At 35.7% G+C, this 16296-nt stretch overlaps 1 protein-coding gene across 6 annotated transcripts in view; it reads left to right on the plus strand.

The window, feature by feature from the left end:
• The window catches only part of LIN54 (lin-54 DREAM MuvB core complex component), a 72650-nt gene extending 59536 nt beyond the window's left edge, over positions 1–13114 (plus strand). For all 6 annotated transcript variants that reach the window (XM_023252980.2, XM_023252981.2, XM_045056165.1 and 3 more), the window contains 8 exons: positions 192–265; positions 410–607; positions 1744–1835; positions 2561–2632; positions 3849–3951; positions 4104–4241; positions 8427–8629; positions 10336–13114. In XM_023252980.2, the coding sequence (XP_023108748.1) occupies positions 192–265; positions 410–607; positions 1744–1835; positions 2561–2632; positions 3849–3951; positions 4104–4241; positions 8427–8629; positions 10336–10537 (1082 nt within the window). In that variant the 3' untranslated portion in view covers positions 10538–13114. The remainder of the gene's footprint in view (positions 1–191; positions 266–409; positions 608–1743; positions 1836–2560; positions 2633–3848; positions 3952–4103; positions 4242–8426; positions 8630–10335) is intronic.
• Positions 13115–16296: the final 3182 nt, after the last annotated feature.

The following is a 16296-nucleotide window of genomic DNA, read 5'->3' on the forward strand; positions in this document are numbered from 1 at the left end:
TGCGGTCCTTGGTAGATGGGCTAAGGAATTTTGAAAAGGTAACTATCTTGATTAAAGAGTGCTCTAGACAGGAAATAAATGAAATTCTTTAAGCTCTTTTATCAGGATATCTTGAGAGAACTAAGTGTCTTAAATGTTTCAAGCACTATTTTCTGAAAATAAATTGTCCTTCCTCCCCTTTTTCTCAAAAGCAAAGCCAGTGGTTGTTAATACCACTCCCGTGCGGATGTCAGTTCCTCTTGTCTCCGCGCAGACTGTCAAACAGGTGAGTGTCACAGAACTTGTTTTCCCAGTCTCTCCCAAACAGACAATTCAGTTTTACAACTGAAAGTTAAGATTCACGTACAAGAGATATATGCTGAATGGAGAGGCTGTAAAATTTACTTCTGTAAATTCCTCTTTTTTTAAGGTTGTTCCCAAACCGATCAATCCCACTTCACAAATAGTTACCACCAGCCAGCCACAGCAGCGGCTCATCATGCCTGCCACACCACTGCCACAGATCCAGCCAAACCTCACTAACCTGCCACCAGGCACTGTGCTGGCCCCGGCTCCGGGGACAGGGAATGTGGGCTACGCAGTGCTTCCAGCTCAGTATGTTACTCAGGTATGAGAAGAAAATGGAGTCGTCGCATTTCAGAAAGGATGATTTGGTCTAAGATGTGCAGTCCTATCATATTCTGAAACTACTCAAAAACATCTTACTCAGTATGAAAATGGCTCTTTCTAAAATGTTAAGATGCTAACAAAAACTTCTGAATTTATTTATGTATCTCTAGCGTTTAGAAATGGCACAAGTCACATATGCAAGTCAGACACTTAGGGACTGAGAGCAGCTTGGGAAGAGGGCAAGACTATGTAGATCGAAGAGAAGTTGAAGTTGAAGTTGGTGGAGTCCAAGTGCATTTAGAGAACATTGCCACTGTGATCCAGCTCTTCCTCACATATGAGTAGGATGCCACTGACTTGCTCCTGGAAAGTAGACCGTGAGATACATTTCTAGGTGACTCATCTTTAGTGACCTGTCCAGATACTCTCATCTGGTCATCCTTAGAGTTAAAACCATGTATTATCTAACTGGCTGGTGAGGGTTAGGAGTGCTGCTTCTAAAGCAGATAGAAGTTTTCTTTTTCACGTAAGAATCCAGCAAATTAGCACCATGTTCTAAGCTGTTGAGTTGATCTACACAGATTATAAGAGAGAGAAAAGAAACCTGTGTACTTTAATGAAATGTACTATGGAGTATGCTAATGTGACCACTGATTAGAAAATGAATGTCTAGTATTTTTGTCTCCAGCATCTCTTTTCTTGTATAGAAATCAATGTAAAATAGAAACTTATTGCTCACGTAACTTCTCCTTCCCTATAACTTATAATGTGATGAATGATCAGTATAGTGCCTATTTTATTTACAAGTGGACACTTGCGTTTTTCTAGCCAATACAAATTAATACTTAATATTTTTGAGTCATTCATCCAGAATTTCTTAATCCTGATATGCTTACTCCTCTATGAAAAGTTTCTTGTATTTGTACCATGTAGTACTTTAAAATGTTCACGTTGTTTTCACCTCTGGTATTAGTTTGGGCCTTTAGAAAAGCTCCATGAAGTAGTGTGTATGAAATTCTCCATACTGTTTTTCCTGTTTTAGTGGATGAATTTGTGTTCCTTATTGATCATTATATCTGAGAGTATTGTGCATTTTTGTAAATATGGTCTAAAACTACCTTTCTTTCTATGTAGCTACAGCAGTCTTCATATGTGTCTATAGCAAGCAACTCAAACTTCACCGGAACACCTGGTATCCAGACCCAGGCAAGGCTTCCATTCAATGGGTGAGTCTTTTGAAAATATGTAAGTGAAGTTGTTGGATCAGGTTAAATGCAACATTAAATATATGTATTTCAAAACATCATAAGATATTTTTTCCTCAAAGCCATGTGAGCACGCCTCTATAGAACTTTTTATTTTGAGATGCTTTAAACAGAAAAGTTACAGGAGAGAATTCCCAAATGTCTTTTACTCAGATTCATCAGTTTTGCTACATATTCTCTGTCTCTTTCTTTTCTCTCTCTCATCCTGAATATGTTTTTAAAAATGATATTAACTAGTTTTCAAATTGATTATGTTAGGTCCTTTCCTTTTTTGTTGTTGTTATTAATCTGTTTTTTAATCTGTGAATTGCTTCCTTTGCAATATTGGTTTAGAAGCGGTGCTTAGTTAATTGCATGGGACCAGTCCACCTCTCTCCACTTCCAACCCCATATACCCCTTTCCCCTCATTGCTTTTATAATTGAATCCCAAAAGTTTTGAGAAGATTTCAGCTCTAGTTCTCTCAGAAGGAGAGTTTTTTTGTGGAGTGTTCTTTAGAAGCTATTCATAACCTCCTTCTTAAAAATTCCCTGTCTTGACTCTACAGCTTGCTTTTGAATTTGATGTGAAGGGATGGGTACATTTGTTAAAGCTTTATTTTAGGAGGAATTTGCAGAGACATTTCCAATTTGCAATAGTTATCTTTAATTGATTAAAATCTGTATCTTTTTTTTTGTATCTGTATAGCATAATACCATCAGAGTCTGCCAGTCGGCCCAGGAAGCCCTGTAATTGTACAAAATCGTTGTGTTTGAAATTGTAAGTCTTTTTGCTACTATTTCTTCATTGGATATAACTGAAAATACTTTTAAAAGTAAATGGAGTTAAATAAAAATTCTTAACAAACCAGTTTCATAAGTCCAAGTAATTTAAATAAACGTGCAAGTGAATGAGCACTTATGACGGTGTAAAAATACTGTTTCATACATTCAGAAGTTATTTTATAGTCTTTACCATAGATGAGGCACTGGAGTAGGAATTTAGGGACACAGCAGCATGAGACAGACATAGTCTCGTTTGTTAATAATAATAAATTTGATTATATTTATGGCCTTTATATTTGGTCTCCTAAGTGAGGTGATACTCTGAGTAGCTTTAAAAATTGTTGGATGGGGTACCTGGCTGGCTCAATGAGTTAAGCATCTGACTTCGGCTCAGGTCGTGATCATACAGTTCATGAGTTCGAACCCCACATCAGGCTCTCTGCTGTCAGCGTGGATTCTCTGTCTCCCTCTCTTTCTGCCCCTCCCCTGCTCGCACACACTCTCTCTCAAAAATAAAAAAAATAAACATTTAAAAAGAATTTGTTGGATGATTAATTTGCATATTAGGTCTGAACCAATAGATCTGACATGAAACAACACTTAAGTGAAAAGCACTGGTCATGTAAGTGGTTTAAAATCTCAAGAAGCATAACTGTAGTTCAAGTAAGCAGATTGCACTACTGGAATATAGCTCATGTGTTTCCTTTTTAATAATTTTGAAATAACTTACTTTGGGCTTACATAAAATCACGTAGCTGTTGTGTTGACAGCAGTTACTACTGGAACTAAGTTTCTAAACCAAAATTCTAGGAGCCAGTGACTTTAATTTTGAGGCTGATGAACGTGGTTGACAGTCAGTAAAAATAAACTCTGTAAGTAGGTGGCTCTGCATATATAATGCTTTTAATCAGATAATTTCTAGTTTTATGTATTTTAACAATGATTTTTCTGGGATGCCTGAATGGCTCATTCGGTTAAATGTCCGACTCTTGATTTTGACTCAGGACACAATCTCACAGTTCATGGGTTTGAGCCCTGTGTTGGGCTCTGTGCTGACAGCATGGAGCCTGCTTGGGATTTTTTTCCTCTCCCCCTCTCTCTCTGCCCCTCTCCCTACTCTTGCTTGCTCTCTCAAAATAAATAAACAATAATAAAAAAAAATAATAACCAATGACTTTTTTATGTGACTTGCACTGATTTTTGTATTCCAGATATTGTGATTGCTTTGCAAATGGTGAATTTTGCAACAACTGCAACTGTACTAATTGTTATAATAATTTGGAACATGAAAATGAAAGGCAAAAAGCAATAAAGGTGATTACATTTTATTTTATTTAACTGACAGAAATTTCCAGTTTCACCTGATTTTTGTAGAACTTGGTTCCTTTACAATGAAAATTAATTCCTTTTGCTGTATTTAATCTAATGTGATTGAGCTTCAGTTGATATTTGATCTGTTTTAATAGGCATGCCTTGACAGAAATCCAGAAGCTTTTAAACCTAAGATAGGGAAAGGAAAGGAGGGAGAATCAGATCGACGTCACAGCAAAGGATGTAATTGCAAACGATCAGGATGTCTTAAAAACTACTGTGAATGCTATGAGGTGAGATGCTGGTTGGGGAACATAATCTAACCATTTTTTTGAAAATAACTTTAGAAAGGGTATATTGTAAAAATTTACTTACAAATTGGGAAATTATTCTGCTATCGCAGTTTGAAAATATGCACAGTCGTTGCAAGGGCCCTAGTTTGAGGAAGACCTTCTGGCCTCCCAAGCAGGGCTTCAGAGGAACAATACCTTGGTCTTGTCATTATGGCTTTGGGACTCATTACCTGATTACCAGTTCATAACTTCTTGATCATTATACCTGGAAGTGTGTAAATCAGAGCAACAATTTATTGATTTTTAGTAAAAATAACATCAGGGGCCGCCTGGGTGGCCCAGTCGGTTGGGTGTCTGACTTGAACTCAGGTCATGATCTCATGGTTCGTAAGTTCGAGCCCCGCATTGGGCTCTGTGCTGACAGCTCAGAGCCTGGAGCCTGCTTCGGGTTCTGTGTCTTCCTCTCTGTCAGCCCCTTCCCTGCTTGCTCGCTCTCTCTCTCTCAAAAATAAGTAAACATTAAAAAAAAAAAGTTTTTGGGGGTGCCTGAGTGCCTCAGTTGGTTGGATGTCCAACTTCAGCTCAGGTCATGATCTCACGGTCCGGTCTGTGAGCTCGAGCCCCACATCGGACTCTGTGCTGACAGCTCAGAGCCTGGAGCCTGCTTCAGATTGTGTCTCCCTCTCTCCCTGCACCTCCCTCACTCAAACTTTGTGTGTGTGTGTCTCTCTCTCTCTCTCAAAAATAAATAAACATTAAAAATAAATAAATAAATTTTTTTTTAAATAACATCAAAGTGGTTTGGAAACTAGCAGTTGTCTTTAATGGAAGAGTAGTGCTACCCACTGTCCCCCCTGGGCCTTTGAAAATATATGTGGTTACAAAATAGTCTGCATTCCAGGGGCAGTCCTGAAAGTGAAGATTTATCTTGCCCAACATGCCTATAGTGCCTTGTTGAAGAACAGTGCTCTTTGGAAAACTGAATTATGTTACGAAGTTTGCTTTCTGAGCATAAAAATAGGGAAGAAACATGAAATATTGCTGGTTGAGGTTATTGGTCATTGTGAAGTGATTGCATCCATTTTTGCTGCTGACCATGATTAGTCAGGCATCTTTGACAGGTGCTATTTTATTTTTAAATGCTATTTAAATCATCCCCTTCTTGCTATAGATGAAGTACTATATAACTACATTGTTTTTATTTTCAAATAAACATTGTTTTTATTTTCAAAGCTTAAATAGAATAATCTATTCATGCCCAAGATGAACCCTGTGTTAGTGTATTTGCTTTTTTGGTGTACCTGAAACTCTTCACTGACAATCTTTGGAATTGAGTCATCCCTACAGTTAGCTGGCTCTTCTCATCTATTAGATTTTCATACTTTCAGATTTCATATTCAGAAGGATACCTTATTTTTTGTTTTGGCAGAAGCCCTGGCGTTGTACTTGGTAAAGCAGTACCAAGGACGGCATCCTCCCCTCATAAGGTTGCTCTGCTTTAGGAGTGTGTGCCTGCCATTCTGTGCCCCTTCCCATTCAAAATGTGTCACAGTAAAGATTATGTGTGCTGTATTCCCTATGTAATGAATTCGTAATTCACCTGTGTTAGAAGTCAAATACTCCTTCTAAGAAGTATAGTAAGGTAACCTCTTGTTGGTCCTAAAGTCAAAATGAATGAAAATTGTGTATAATTAAGAGTATTTTGAAAGTGTCTTAAATAATGTTTTAGAGTCCAACAAGTCAGTTTTTTATCCTTTTTTATCCTGAATTTTTATTTGAATTAAAAAAAATTTTTTTTTAAGTTTATTCATTTTTGAGAGACAGAGAGCAAGCAGGGGTGGGGCAGAGAGAGAGGGAGACGCAGACTCTGAAGCAGGCTCCAGGCTTTGAGCTGTTAGCACAGAGCCCGACGTGGGGCTTGAACTCACAGAATGTGAGATCAGACCTGAGCCAAAGTTGGATGCTCAACCAACTGAGCCACCCAGGTGCCCCTGGACTCCTTTATTTGAACACATGATGAAATAGGTGGCATCTGTTCATAAACCATGTCATACAAAATTTGTCATGGATATTTAAAAAATGTAAGAATAGCATATTCTTATTATCAAACCAAGTCCACAAAAAGAGACAAAATGGAAATTGATGTAAAGCTGGGTCAGAAGGGCAAAGAAGCCCTTCCGTGCATATGGCATTGAATGGTCTGTACATGCTAGGCGTATGATAAACATACAAGAACTAACAATTATATATTTATATATAGAGAGAGAATTTATAGAAATAGAAAACCTGGCTGAAGTATACTAAAAGAGAGAAAGCTGCCCAGTTATAAAAATCCTTGACTTTCAGGACACACATAGTGTCTAATAACTAACTTGTCGCTCTCAAAGACCAAGAAATGGAAGAACTGGAATGCACTAATCTAGGACTAGCAGTGGCTGATTGGTCCCTTGTGAATTGGTTGTGATATTGTCTGACAGTTTGTGTGTTCATTTGTTGGTCTTTTGAATTGAATTGGCTTTTTTGGTCCAGTTAGTCTGCATCTGGATAACACATGCCTGTTCCTTTCACTCAGCTTTCAAGGCTTGTTGAGTGGAGATGTGAGCGTCCACATTTTTTAAATGGCTGTGCCTTGTAACCTTTTTTCCTCTCCTTGTTTTTGACCACAAGGGAAGTTGAATCAGCAAAGCTAAACGGATACTCTGTCATTCTAATTTCTTCTTCCTGAGTTCCTGTTAGATTATTAGTACCTTTCTTACGGTTCTTCATACTTAATCCAAATTATCGTTATTGGTGTGTCTTTTTCACCCTTGATATCAGAGATTTTATCTCTTCATCATTAGATACTTATTAAGTGTAGCTTAACTCCATTAACCCAGAATGTATATCCATTTTGTTCCCTTGGTAAAGAGAATTTATTTGTGTATTGTAAGAAAGGAGCAGGGTTAAATGTGTTCGTCATAATACGATTTGTTTGTCTTGCTAGGTGCTGTAGAGAGAAAGGGCAGTTGGTATGTTTCTTTAAATTGACAAGGGTTCACTGAAGAAACTGCATCCAACAAAAGATACTCAAATTTACTAGGCTTGGGAAATGTCAATGATGGAACAATGAGATCTCACTTCACCTCTTTCCCCCAGATTGCTAAATATTAAAAAGAGCTAGAATATACACTGTTGGAGGGAATGTGGGAAAGGCTTCTTTTATACATTGCTGATGAGATGTGAGGTGTTACAGCCTTTTGTAAAGACAGTCTGCCCACATCTATTAAAATACACATACCCTTTGGCCAGTGAGCCCAATTCTAGAAATGTAGCTCATAGAAATAAAAGCATATATATGTATATGTATATAAAATAATCTTTTATGCATTATTTGTAGTACTCAAGAACTGGTAACAAAATAGATGGCCAGCAACAGGCAAGTGAATGCCCAAATAAAAGGTGGCACATCTATACCAGGGATTAGTACTCAGCCATTAAATAGAATGAATTCAGCCTATGCTAGATGACTTGGGGGGAGGGATTCCACGAGGCATAGTGTGAGAAACGGAAGATGCAGAAAGTGGGGCATATGATTTTGTAAAACGAACTAAAAAAAGACGTGTGTTTGTTAGTTAAGATAGGTATATGTACATAAGGGCTGTGTTTTTCATATATATATATGTTTTACACATTTTTACATACAAGGACACACTGGTTTAATATGGACTATGGAAGGATTTGGGGAAGCTGGAGAAGGGGATTCACGGAGGGAGATTATGGAGATTATCCGTAATAAAAATAGCATCTATGAAATTCCTTTCATGTTGTAATTGTGTGTTTGCATAAGTGGGAAATGATCAACACGTTGAGGTGGATGGATTCCGGATAACTGGTATTTTTTTAATATTGTATCATTCATATTCTTTATAAAGAACACATGTTAATCATATCAGGAGGAAAACCTTTAGCGGGGGGAAGAAATGATGTGGAAGCACTCAAAAACAAACACTGTGTAGCCACTCTCGGACTTAAATATTTGACCTGTCCACGTGTAGGTAGCCCATTGAGTGTCAGGAAGAGAGGTTTCCATTGTATCTTATGTCATTTGAGCAGTTAGTTCTGTTGTCTGTTGATTTGATTAGAGTCTACTTAAGAGTAATGCTTTTTGGGTTTGATTTGGAAGCTTTTCTTTTGTAAATCTTTTAGGCAAAAATAATGTGTTCCTCAATATGCAAATGTGTTGGCTGTAAGAATTTTGAAGAAAGCCCAGAACGAAAGACACTGATGCACTTGGCAGACGCAGCTGAAGTAAGGGTACAGCAACAGACGGCAGCGAAAACTAAGTTATCTTCTCAAATTTCGGACTTGCTTACTAGGCCAACACCGGCTTTGAATAGTGGAGGAGGAAAGTAAGTCAGTATTTTAATGTCTTTTTATAGTATAACATCAGTATTATTTCTGGTAAAGTTTCTTCTTTTTGGACAAGGCTAAGTTCATGCTTTGCCTTGTTGCAAACCTCTTTTTGCATTTTCTGTCTCTAGTTACTTGTAAAGGATTTTGAAGGTAATAGGAAAACCACTGTGAGATATAGTACACACTTCTAACATGCTTTGTGCTTAATTCGATTTCTCTCCACTAAGATGAGGTAGTGATGAAATTTGACAAATCCCTAAGAAAACTGAATTTTTACACCTGTTTCTGGTAGCAGTATCATTCACACTTTTGCACATCCTTACCTTCTGTTGCCTTTTCCGTGCCCATGTAGCACTTTTCCCCATCCTACTGGGGCACCTTGTTTCACTGGACTGCTAAACTCTGGAGTGGGAAAGCTCGAGCTTTAAAGTTCGGCCGAGCTGAGTTTAAATACTGTGTGTGCTTCGCAGTAGTTTATGAATTCGACAAGCACTCCCCCTCTCTAGGTCTCGGTTCTCTTGTCCTTCCCATCATCCTTACCAAGTGGCCACAAAGAATAAAGCATCGCTGTCCCAGTGTTTGGCAGGGTCCGATGCCACACAGCTTGCTGGTGTGGATTTGTATCAGAGGGTTTAGTAGAGGTTAGCTTGCAGAATTATTAAATGCAATGAGCCTTCCAGATGGTATATTATGTAAAATGCCTAAGTTGAAATAGGCTCCAATGCTTACAGAAATGCTTCTTTTTGTACAAAATATTTCAGATAGCAATTCTGAAGAACTATTATACAGTGTTACTAACTATACAATATTAACGTTATTGTAATAGTATAATATTTTCTAACTTAAAGTGTTTTACGTTTTAAAGACTTTTATACAACTGTACAGCAGCCCAAACCCTCAATTACTCTCTTGTCACAGTAGGTCTGAATTTCAGACTTCATTTGTTTTGCAGTTTCCTTCTGTCAGTGTCGTTGGTAACATTGGTGTCGTGGTTACGTTAGGTTGCCTGATTTGTCTCTGAAGGCTTTAAGACGTGGCTACATATAGCAAGCCTCAGGATGGATTGCTCTTATTTAATACTTAATAGTTGAGGTCTTTATGAATGAAACTCCATGTAGAGAACAGCATTTGGTTTCCCCACTGTTTTGTTTGTCATGATGGAAAAATGCAAAATTTTGGTGTGCTTTTTGCTTTGTGAACAATATATGGGACTCTGGGAAAGTACTTTATTTTTAGTGTTGTCCAGGAGATACTGCTTGCAGTGCTCAATTTTATTCATTCATTGAACAAATATTCATGGAGTGTTTCTATGTGTCAGGCAGTGTTCTAGGCTGTGAAGAAACAGCAATAAATAAAACAAAGACTGCACTCTGAAAACTAATTCACGAATTAGGAGAATTTGTTATAGAATTATCCAGTTGACACACAGAGTTAACATCTTTTAGTTAACCAGATAACCTTGTGTAGGTAATAAGACATGTATTTTATGCAAAATTATATTTTCTTATATGCAATGATAAAACAGGTCTAACTTTTTAAAGCTCTTTGGGCTGTGCTTGTGCCCAGTGCACAAATTGTAATGTTCAGTGTGTTGGTGAGTCATGAACATGTTAACAGATTTTCATGTGAAGTAATGTCATCCACTTTTGTTGTTATTCAACACCATCATCGTCTCTCTTTCTCTCTCAAAAAATCATTTCAGATTGCCATTTACATTTGTAACTAAGGAAGTAGCGGAAGCCACATGTAATTGCCTTCTTGCCCAGGCAGAGCAGGCAGACAAGAAGGGAAAATCAAAGGCAGCAGCCGAACGGATGATACTGGAGGAATTCGGACGATGTTTGATGAGCGTCATCAATTCTGCAGGCAAAGCAAAAAGTGACCCTTGTGCCATGAATTGCTAACTCTTGCACAAAAGACTGATAAATGGAACTGTACAGAAAATTGAAGGTCCAGGGACACTTGATTTTCTGGAAGATAATTTAACAATGATTGTACTGTTAATTCAGTCCTTGTGTGACCTGAAGTTATAATATTGAAAGAAGAAATTTTAAGTGAGGAAATTAGTACATTTTAAATCTTAGTTAAATCTGTTTATGCCCCTTCTAAATTGAGTTTTTCTTTATTGTATTATATAGATTTTTAATTTGCATGGGTTTCTTAAGAATTAGATGTTCTATCCATCTGATGCTGTTGACAAAGGACATTTATAAATTAATATAATTTATAATGTATGGCGTTGTAGGACTTTGCTCCAGTAGAAAAAGCCAGAGAACCATTGGTATTACCCAGTCATTCTTTGGCACTAGACCTAAGCAGATAGAATGTCTACATAAACAAATTCTTATGAAACATATTCAAATGACATTTTTGTGTTTAGAAAAGCACTACCTTTTTAAGAAAAAACTTTTTAGCACAGATTCTGGAATAATATCGTGTTGTCACTTTGGGAATGTCAGAAGGGGAAGGAATCCATAGGCATACTTTTAAAATTAAGAAGTTGTTTTTTAAGAAAAACTGTTAAGGGACAGGCAGTAGTTCTTGATAGGCAAGGTGTTTCTCTAAGAAAGAGTGACTAAGAAATGCTCTGGGATGTTTCCATTTTCTTTGAAGGAGGTGCTGTGTATTTGAAATGATATTAATAAATTGTCAAAGTGATTACTGGGTACTATTAAAAGTGAGAGGTGCATATGAATAGAACTTATTATGTAGTGATAGTACAGAAACTTACATAATCATCAGGTATAAAATTTGACTTGGAGAAATAAAGAACATTGAAGCTCTAATAAATGAATTGAGGGAAAGACTTTTCATCTATACAATTCTCTTTATAGACTTTTGAACTAAGAGGTCTCAATCCAGTGTAGGAGTCTTATTTGATTTACTGAAAGGGCCTCCTAACAAAGCTTTCAAAATTATAGTGGGACTTCTTTTTATAAGGGAAGCTTAAAATGGCATTATTTTTAGCCAGTGATTTGATAAGCTGAAGGTATGAGTGTTTTCTTATTATTACTGAAATAACCTAAATCATTTTCACAAATTCAAAATTCAAGAGCTTTATGAATTTAAGAGCCTGTACGAGGACTCTGGATTTTATGACAAGAAAAACCATGTTGGAATTCAGGCATTTTGTTAGGTACCTTAATCCTCAGTAATTATTAGTATATGATTATTACATTTCCTACAAGGAATCTATAGTTGTATGTATTAAGTGTGTATATATGTTCATATGAACATGCAAGATATAGGCAATAGAAATTAAGTAATCCAAAAGAAGATTCCGTTATTCATTGAAGTATCTTCCTTTTGAAATTTGGATTTATAAAATTATAGTGCAGTAACTTTAAATGTAGATAGTGCAAACATTCTTAGCACCTCAATCTAGTATGTTTAATTAAAATTTGTATAAATGTAAATTAGTGTAAGAGGATAAAATATCTAATCAAGTTATTTTTCAAAAGATTACAATACCTTTTTGGTCTAAACCTAAACTTTGTTCATTTTGTACATATTCTGTGTTTAATTCTAATTGCACCTTTGTGATGTGTATTTATATACAGTGTGCAGAAAATGTTTGTGAAATTTGGATTACAATTGTAGATTATGTATGACGGCATTGCTTGAGAATGTTTTGCTTGTAAAAACTTGAAGGTGCAATCAAATGCTACTAGTTTTTCTGATTTTCAAGAAGCTATCTAAAGTATTAAGACTTTCCTTCCTGTGTAGTACTTACTAAGCAACTTTTTGTATTTAGGCATTTGCATCAAATTGCTGAACAAGATTAATATCCACATTAATTCAACAATTTTAAAAGACTATTTGGGGAGGGTTGGGTATATAATTTTTTTAGCTCTATTTACATCCCAAAGTAGAAAGATTAAATTTATATTTACTAGAGCTATTCGAAGAATACACTTTTCTATATTGTAAAAACAGGACAGCAAAGTAAATCATACAGAAAATAAACATTTATACTATTCTGTAAAAAAAAAAAAAAAAGTTTGTTTTTTTTCTTTAAGAACACCACTTTTAACCATTTAATGTACCAGAAAAGAAACTTAAAATATCTGATTTTAAGTAAATTTGACATTACTTCTGAAAGCACACAAATAATAAGTATAATTTTGCCCAATTATCATTAACCCAAAATTGCTTTGAAATGAAAATAGGCCTTTTTTCCACTGTGTAAGGGCAGAAACTCAGTCTACTCTTTCCTTTCTTTTTTGATGTTTTTCTTTCTTTTTTAATGTTTGATGTTTTTATGGTGAGCACCTTTCTCAGTTTCCTTTTCTTTCAAGAACAAAAAGCAACCTGTAGGTCTTATCTGGGAAACAAAACCTTAATGTTGCAGGTAATAAAACAAGCAGAGCAGCGACTTTAGGGAGAGACTACTGCTTTAGCTTCCCAGTTCTTGGATTCAGACAACTAACATTTTCTAAATCTTATGTCAAATGTGAATAAAAAAAATCTTTAGAAAAGTTTTCCACTTTTATTGTTCTGTAACAAACAGCTAAGAGAATACTTGTTATGTAAACGCAGCTTCAAACTAGGATCTCTACCATCATGTTGCATCCTTTTTCAGCATTTTCTGTAGAAATTCCGTAGCAGCAACCCAAAGGAGAAGGAAGCCAATCAGCTATAGAAAGCCTTTACTATTGGAGTTATTTTCTACTGTGTCAATTACTTAGGGCTGTGTGTGTGTGTGTGTGTGTGTGTGTGTGTGTGTTTCCTTAATGCAGATTTTGTCATTATCTATAGACCAAATGTGAGGTTTTTATGATCCAAATGACTTTATAAAATGAAAGGTATAAGGGCTTTTTTTTTTTTTAATTATAATTTTTAAATAGTTTTATGAAAGCATTTAAGGCATTTTTTTTTTTCTCAAAAGCATTAAGAAAATATATTCAGGGTAATATTTACTATAAGGCCAGAGACATTTAACTCCCTGATTATATTATCAAATGATGTCTAGCAATAGATAAAAAGAATGCATCATGACCAGGTTGGGTTTATCTCCGGAATAAAAAGTTGACAACATTCAAAAATAATGTAACTCACTGCATGGGTATAAAACAGAAGTAAAACTGTATGATCGTAAAAGTTGCAGAGAACCTTTTGAATATACTAAAAACTACTGAACTTTAAAAGGGTGAATATTACAATATGTATATTATAGCTCAAATATTTTTCCAAAAAAGTTAAAAGGTACAGAAAAATTATGACAAAATTCAAGACCCACTTATGACTGAAATGTGCACACACACACACAAACTCTTCAGCACACCAGGAAGAGAAAAGGATTCTCAACCTGAAAAGACCATTTACTAAAAAGCCTACAGCTAATATCATATGAATGGTGAAGACTGAATGTTTCCCCTGCTAGACTAGGAACAAGACACTCCTACAACATTGTATTGGAGGTTACTGTATAGTAAGCAGGGGAGCACAGATTGGAAATAAGACAGTATCTACTGGTCAACGTGACTGCCTATATACAAAAGTCAGTAATCTTTAAAGAAAAAAAGCTAGAAAAAGTGAGTTTAAGCAAAGTCAATATGTAAAATTGTACATAGTAGCAACGAACATTTAGAAACAAATTTTTACAATTAGCATAGTAGCACCACAAAATGTGAAATGTAACAGATATATACAAGATCTGTAGGTGAAGTGTAGAAAACATTGATAAAATCAGAGAAGACCTTAAAAAAGGAGAGATCTACCATGTTTGTGAATTGGAACATTGGATACTATGAAGATATCACTTCTCTCCAAATTGATCTTTAGATTCCCCAAAGCTCCAGCCAAAATCCCAGCAGGAATCTTTGTAAAAAATCAACAAGCTGATTAAACAATATATAGAGAAAGGTACAATTAGAACAGCCAAACATTTCTGAATAACGAACAAAGGTGAAACTCCTACTTGACTTCAAGGCTCATATAAGGCTCATCAGGTCACTGCGGTACTGGGGAAATGTAAGACCAATGGATCAATGGAACAGAACAGAGCCCAGAAGTAGACCCATATATATGTGGTCAATTTCTTACAAAGGCTCAAAGGTAATTCAGGGAACAATAATCTTTTTAACAAACACTGCTGGGATATCCATATGTAAAATATGAATCTCAACTTCTACCAAAGACCAGAATGAACTGAAAATGGATCATAACCTAAAAATGAAAAACCTAAAGCGACCAAATACCTAGAAGATAACATGAGAAGAAAAATCTGTGGCTTTGGGTTAGGCAACGTTTTCTTAGATATGAAACTAAGAAGTATCCCTAAAAGATAAAAACTGATAAAATGCATTTTTCAAAATTAATATCTGCCCTTCAAAACACAATAAGAAAAGCCACAGACTGGCAGAAAATATTTGCAAAACACATTAGATAATGCACTTCTATCCAGAATATATAATTAACACTCAATAAAAAAAACCAACCTTCCAAAACAGGGGCAAAAGACTTCAACAGACCTTTCACCTAAGATTATGTGGATGGCAAATAATCCTATGAAAAGGTGCTCAGCATCATTAGCCATTAGGAAAATGGAAATGAAAGCCACAGTGAAATATTACTGCACACCTATTAGAATGACTAATTCAAAACTAAATCCTGGCCATACCAAGTACTGGGAAGAAAGGAGAGGAACTGGAAGTTTCATACATTTCCTGATTGGAATGCAGAGTGGTGAAGTTATTTCACAAAAAGAGTTCTGGCAGTTTGTCATAAAGCATAATATATACTTACTATGTTACCCATTGTATGGATACAACACATTTTTACTTATCCATCAGTTGGACATTTCGGTTTTTTCACTTTGTAGCTATAATAATATGAAATTTGTGTACAAATTTTTACATAAACATGTTTTTATTTCTCTTGGATATATTATATATATGCCTGTCAGTAGAACTGCTAGGTGATATGGTAACTCTGTTCAACCTTTTGAAGAGCTGCCAAGCTGTTTTCCAAAGCATCTGCATTCCCACCAACAGTGTAAGAGGGTTTCAATTTCTCCACATTCTTGTCAACACTTGCTATTAACTTTCTTACTATAACCATCCTAGTGGGTGTAAAGTGATACCTCAGTGTGGTTTTGATTTGCATTTCCCAGATGGTTTATGATGTTGGGCACATATTCATGTTTTTATAGGCCATTTGTATGATCTCCTCTGAAGAGTGTCTATTTACATTCTTTACCCATTTTTCAAACTGGGTTATTTGTCCTTCATTATTGAGTTATAGGAGTTCTTTGTATATCCTAGATACAAGTCCTTTATCAGACGTGTGAGTAGTAAAAATTTTCTCCCATTCTGTGGGTTGTCTCTTGACAGTGTCCTCCGAAGTAAAAGTTTTTTTGTAGTTTTTTTGGTGAAGTCCAATTTATTTTTTGTTGTTCATGTTTTTGGTGTCATATTTAAGAAACTATTGCCTAATCTAAGTCTCAAAGATTTGCTCTCTTTTCTTCTAAGAGTTTTATATTTTTACCTATTACATTTAGGTCTTTGACCCATTTAGAGTTAATACTTTTGCATGTGGATATCCAGTTGTTCCTGCTCTATGTGTTGAAACGTAGGAAGGATAAATTTCTAAAGAGAATGTTTTTCTCTGACGAAAAAAGGACAAAGGTGCTAAGTGGAAATTATAAAGTAAATTACCCTCA

Source organism: Felis catus, chromosome B1, assembly GCF_018350175.1.
Source record: "Felis catus isolate Fca126 chromosome B1, F.catus_Fca126_mat1.0, whole genome shotgun sequence".
Lineage (NCBI taxonomy): Eukaryota > Metazoa > Chordata > Mammalia > Carnivora > Felidae > Felis > Felis catus.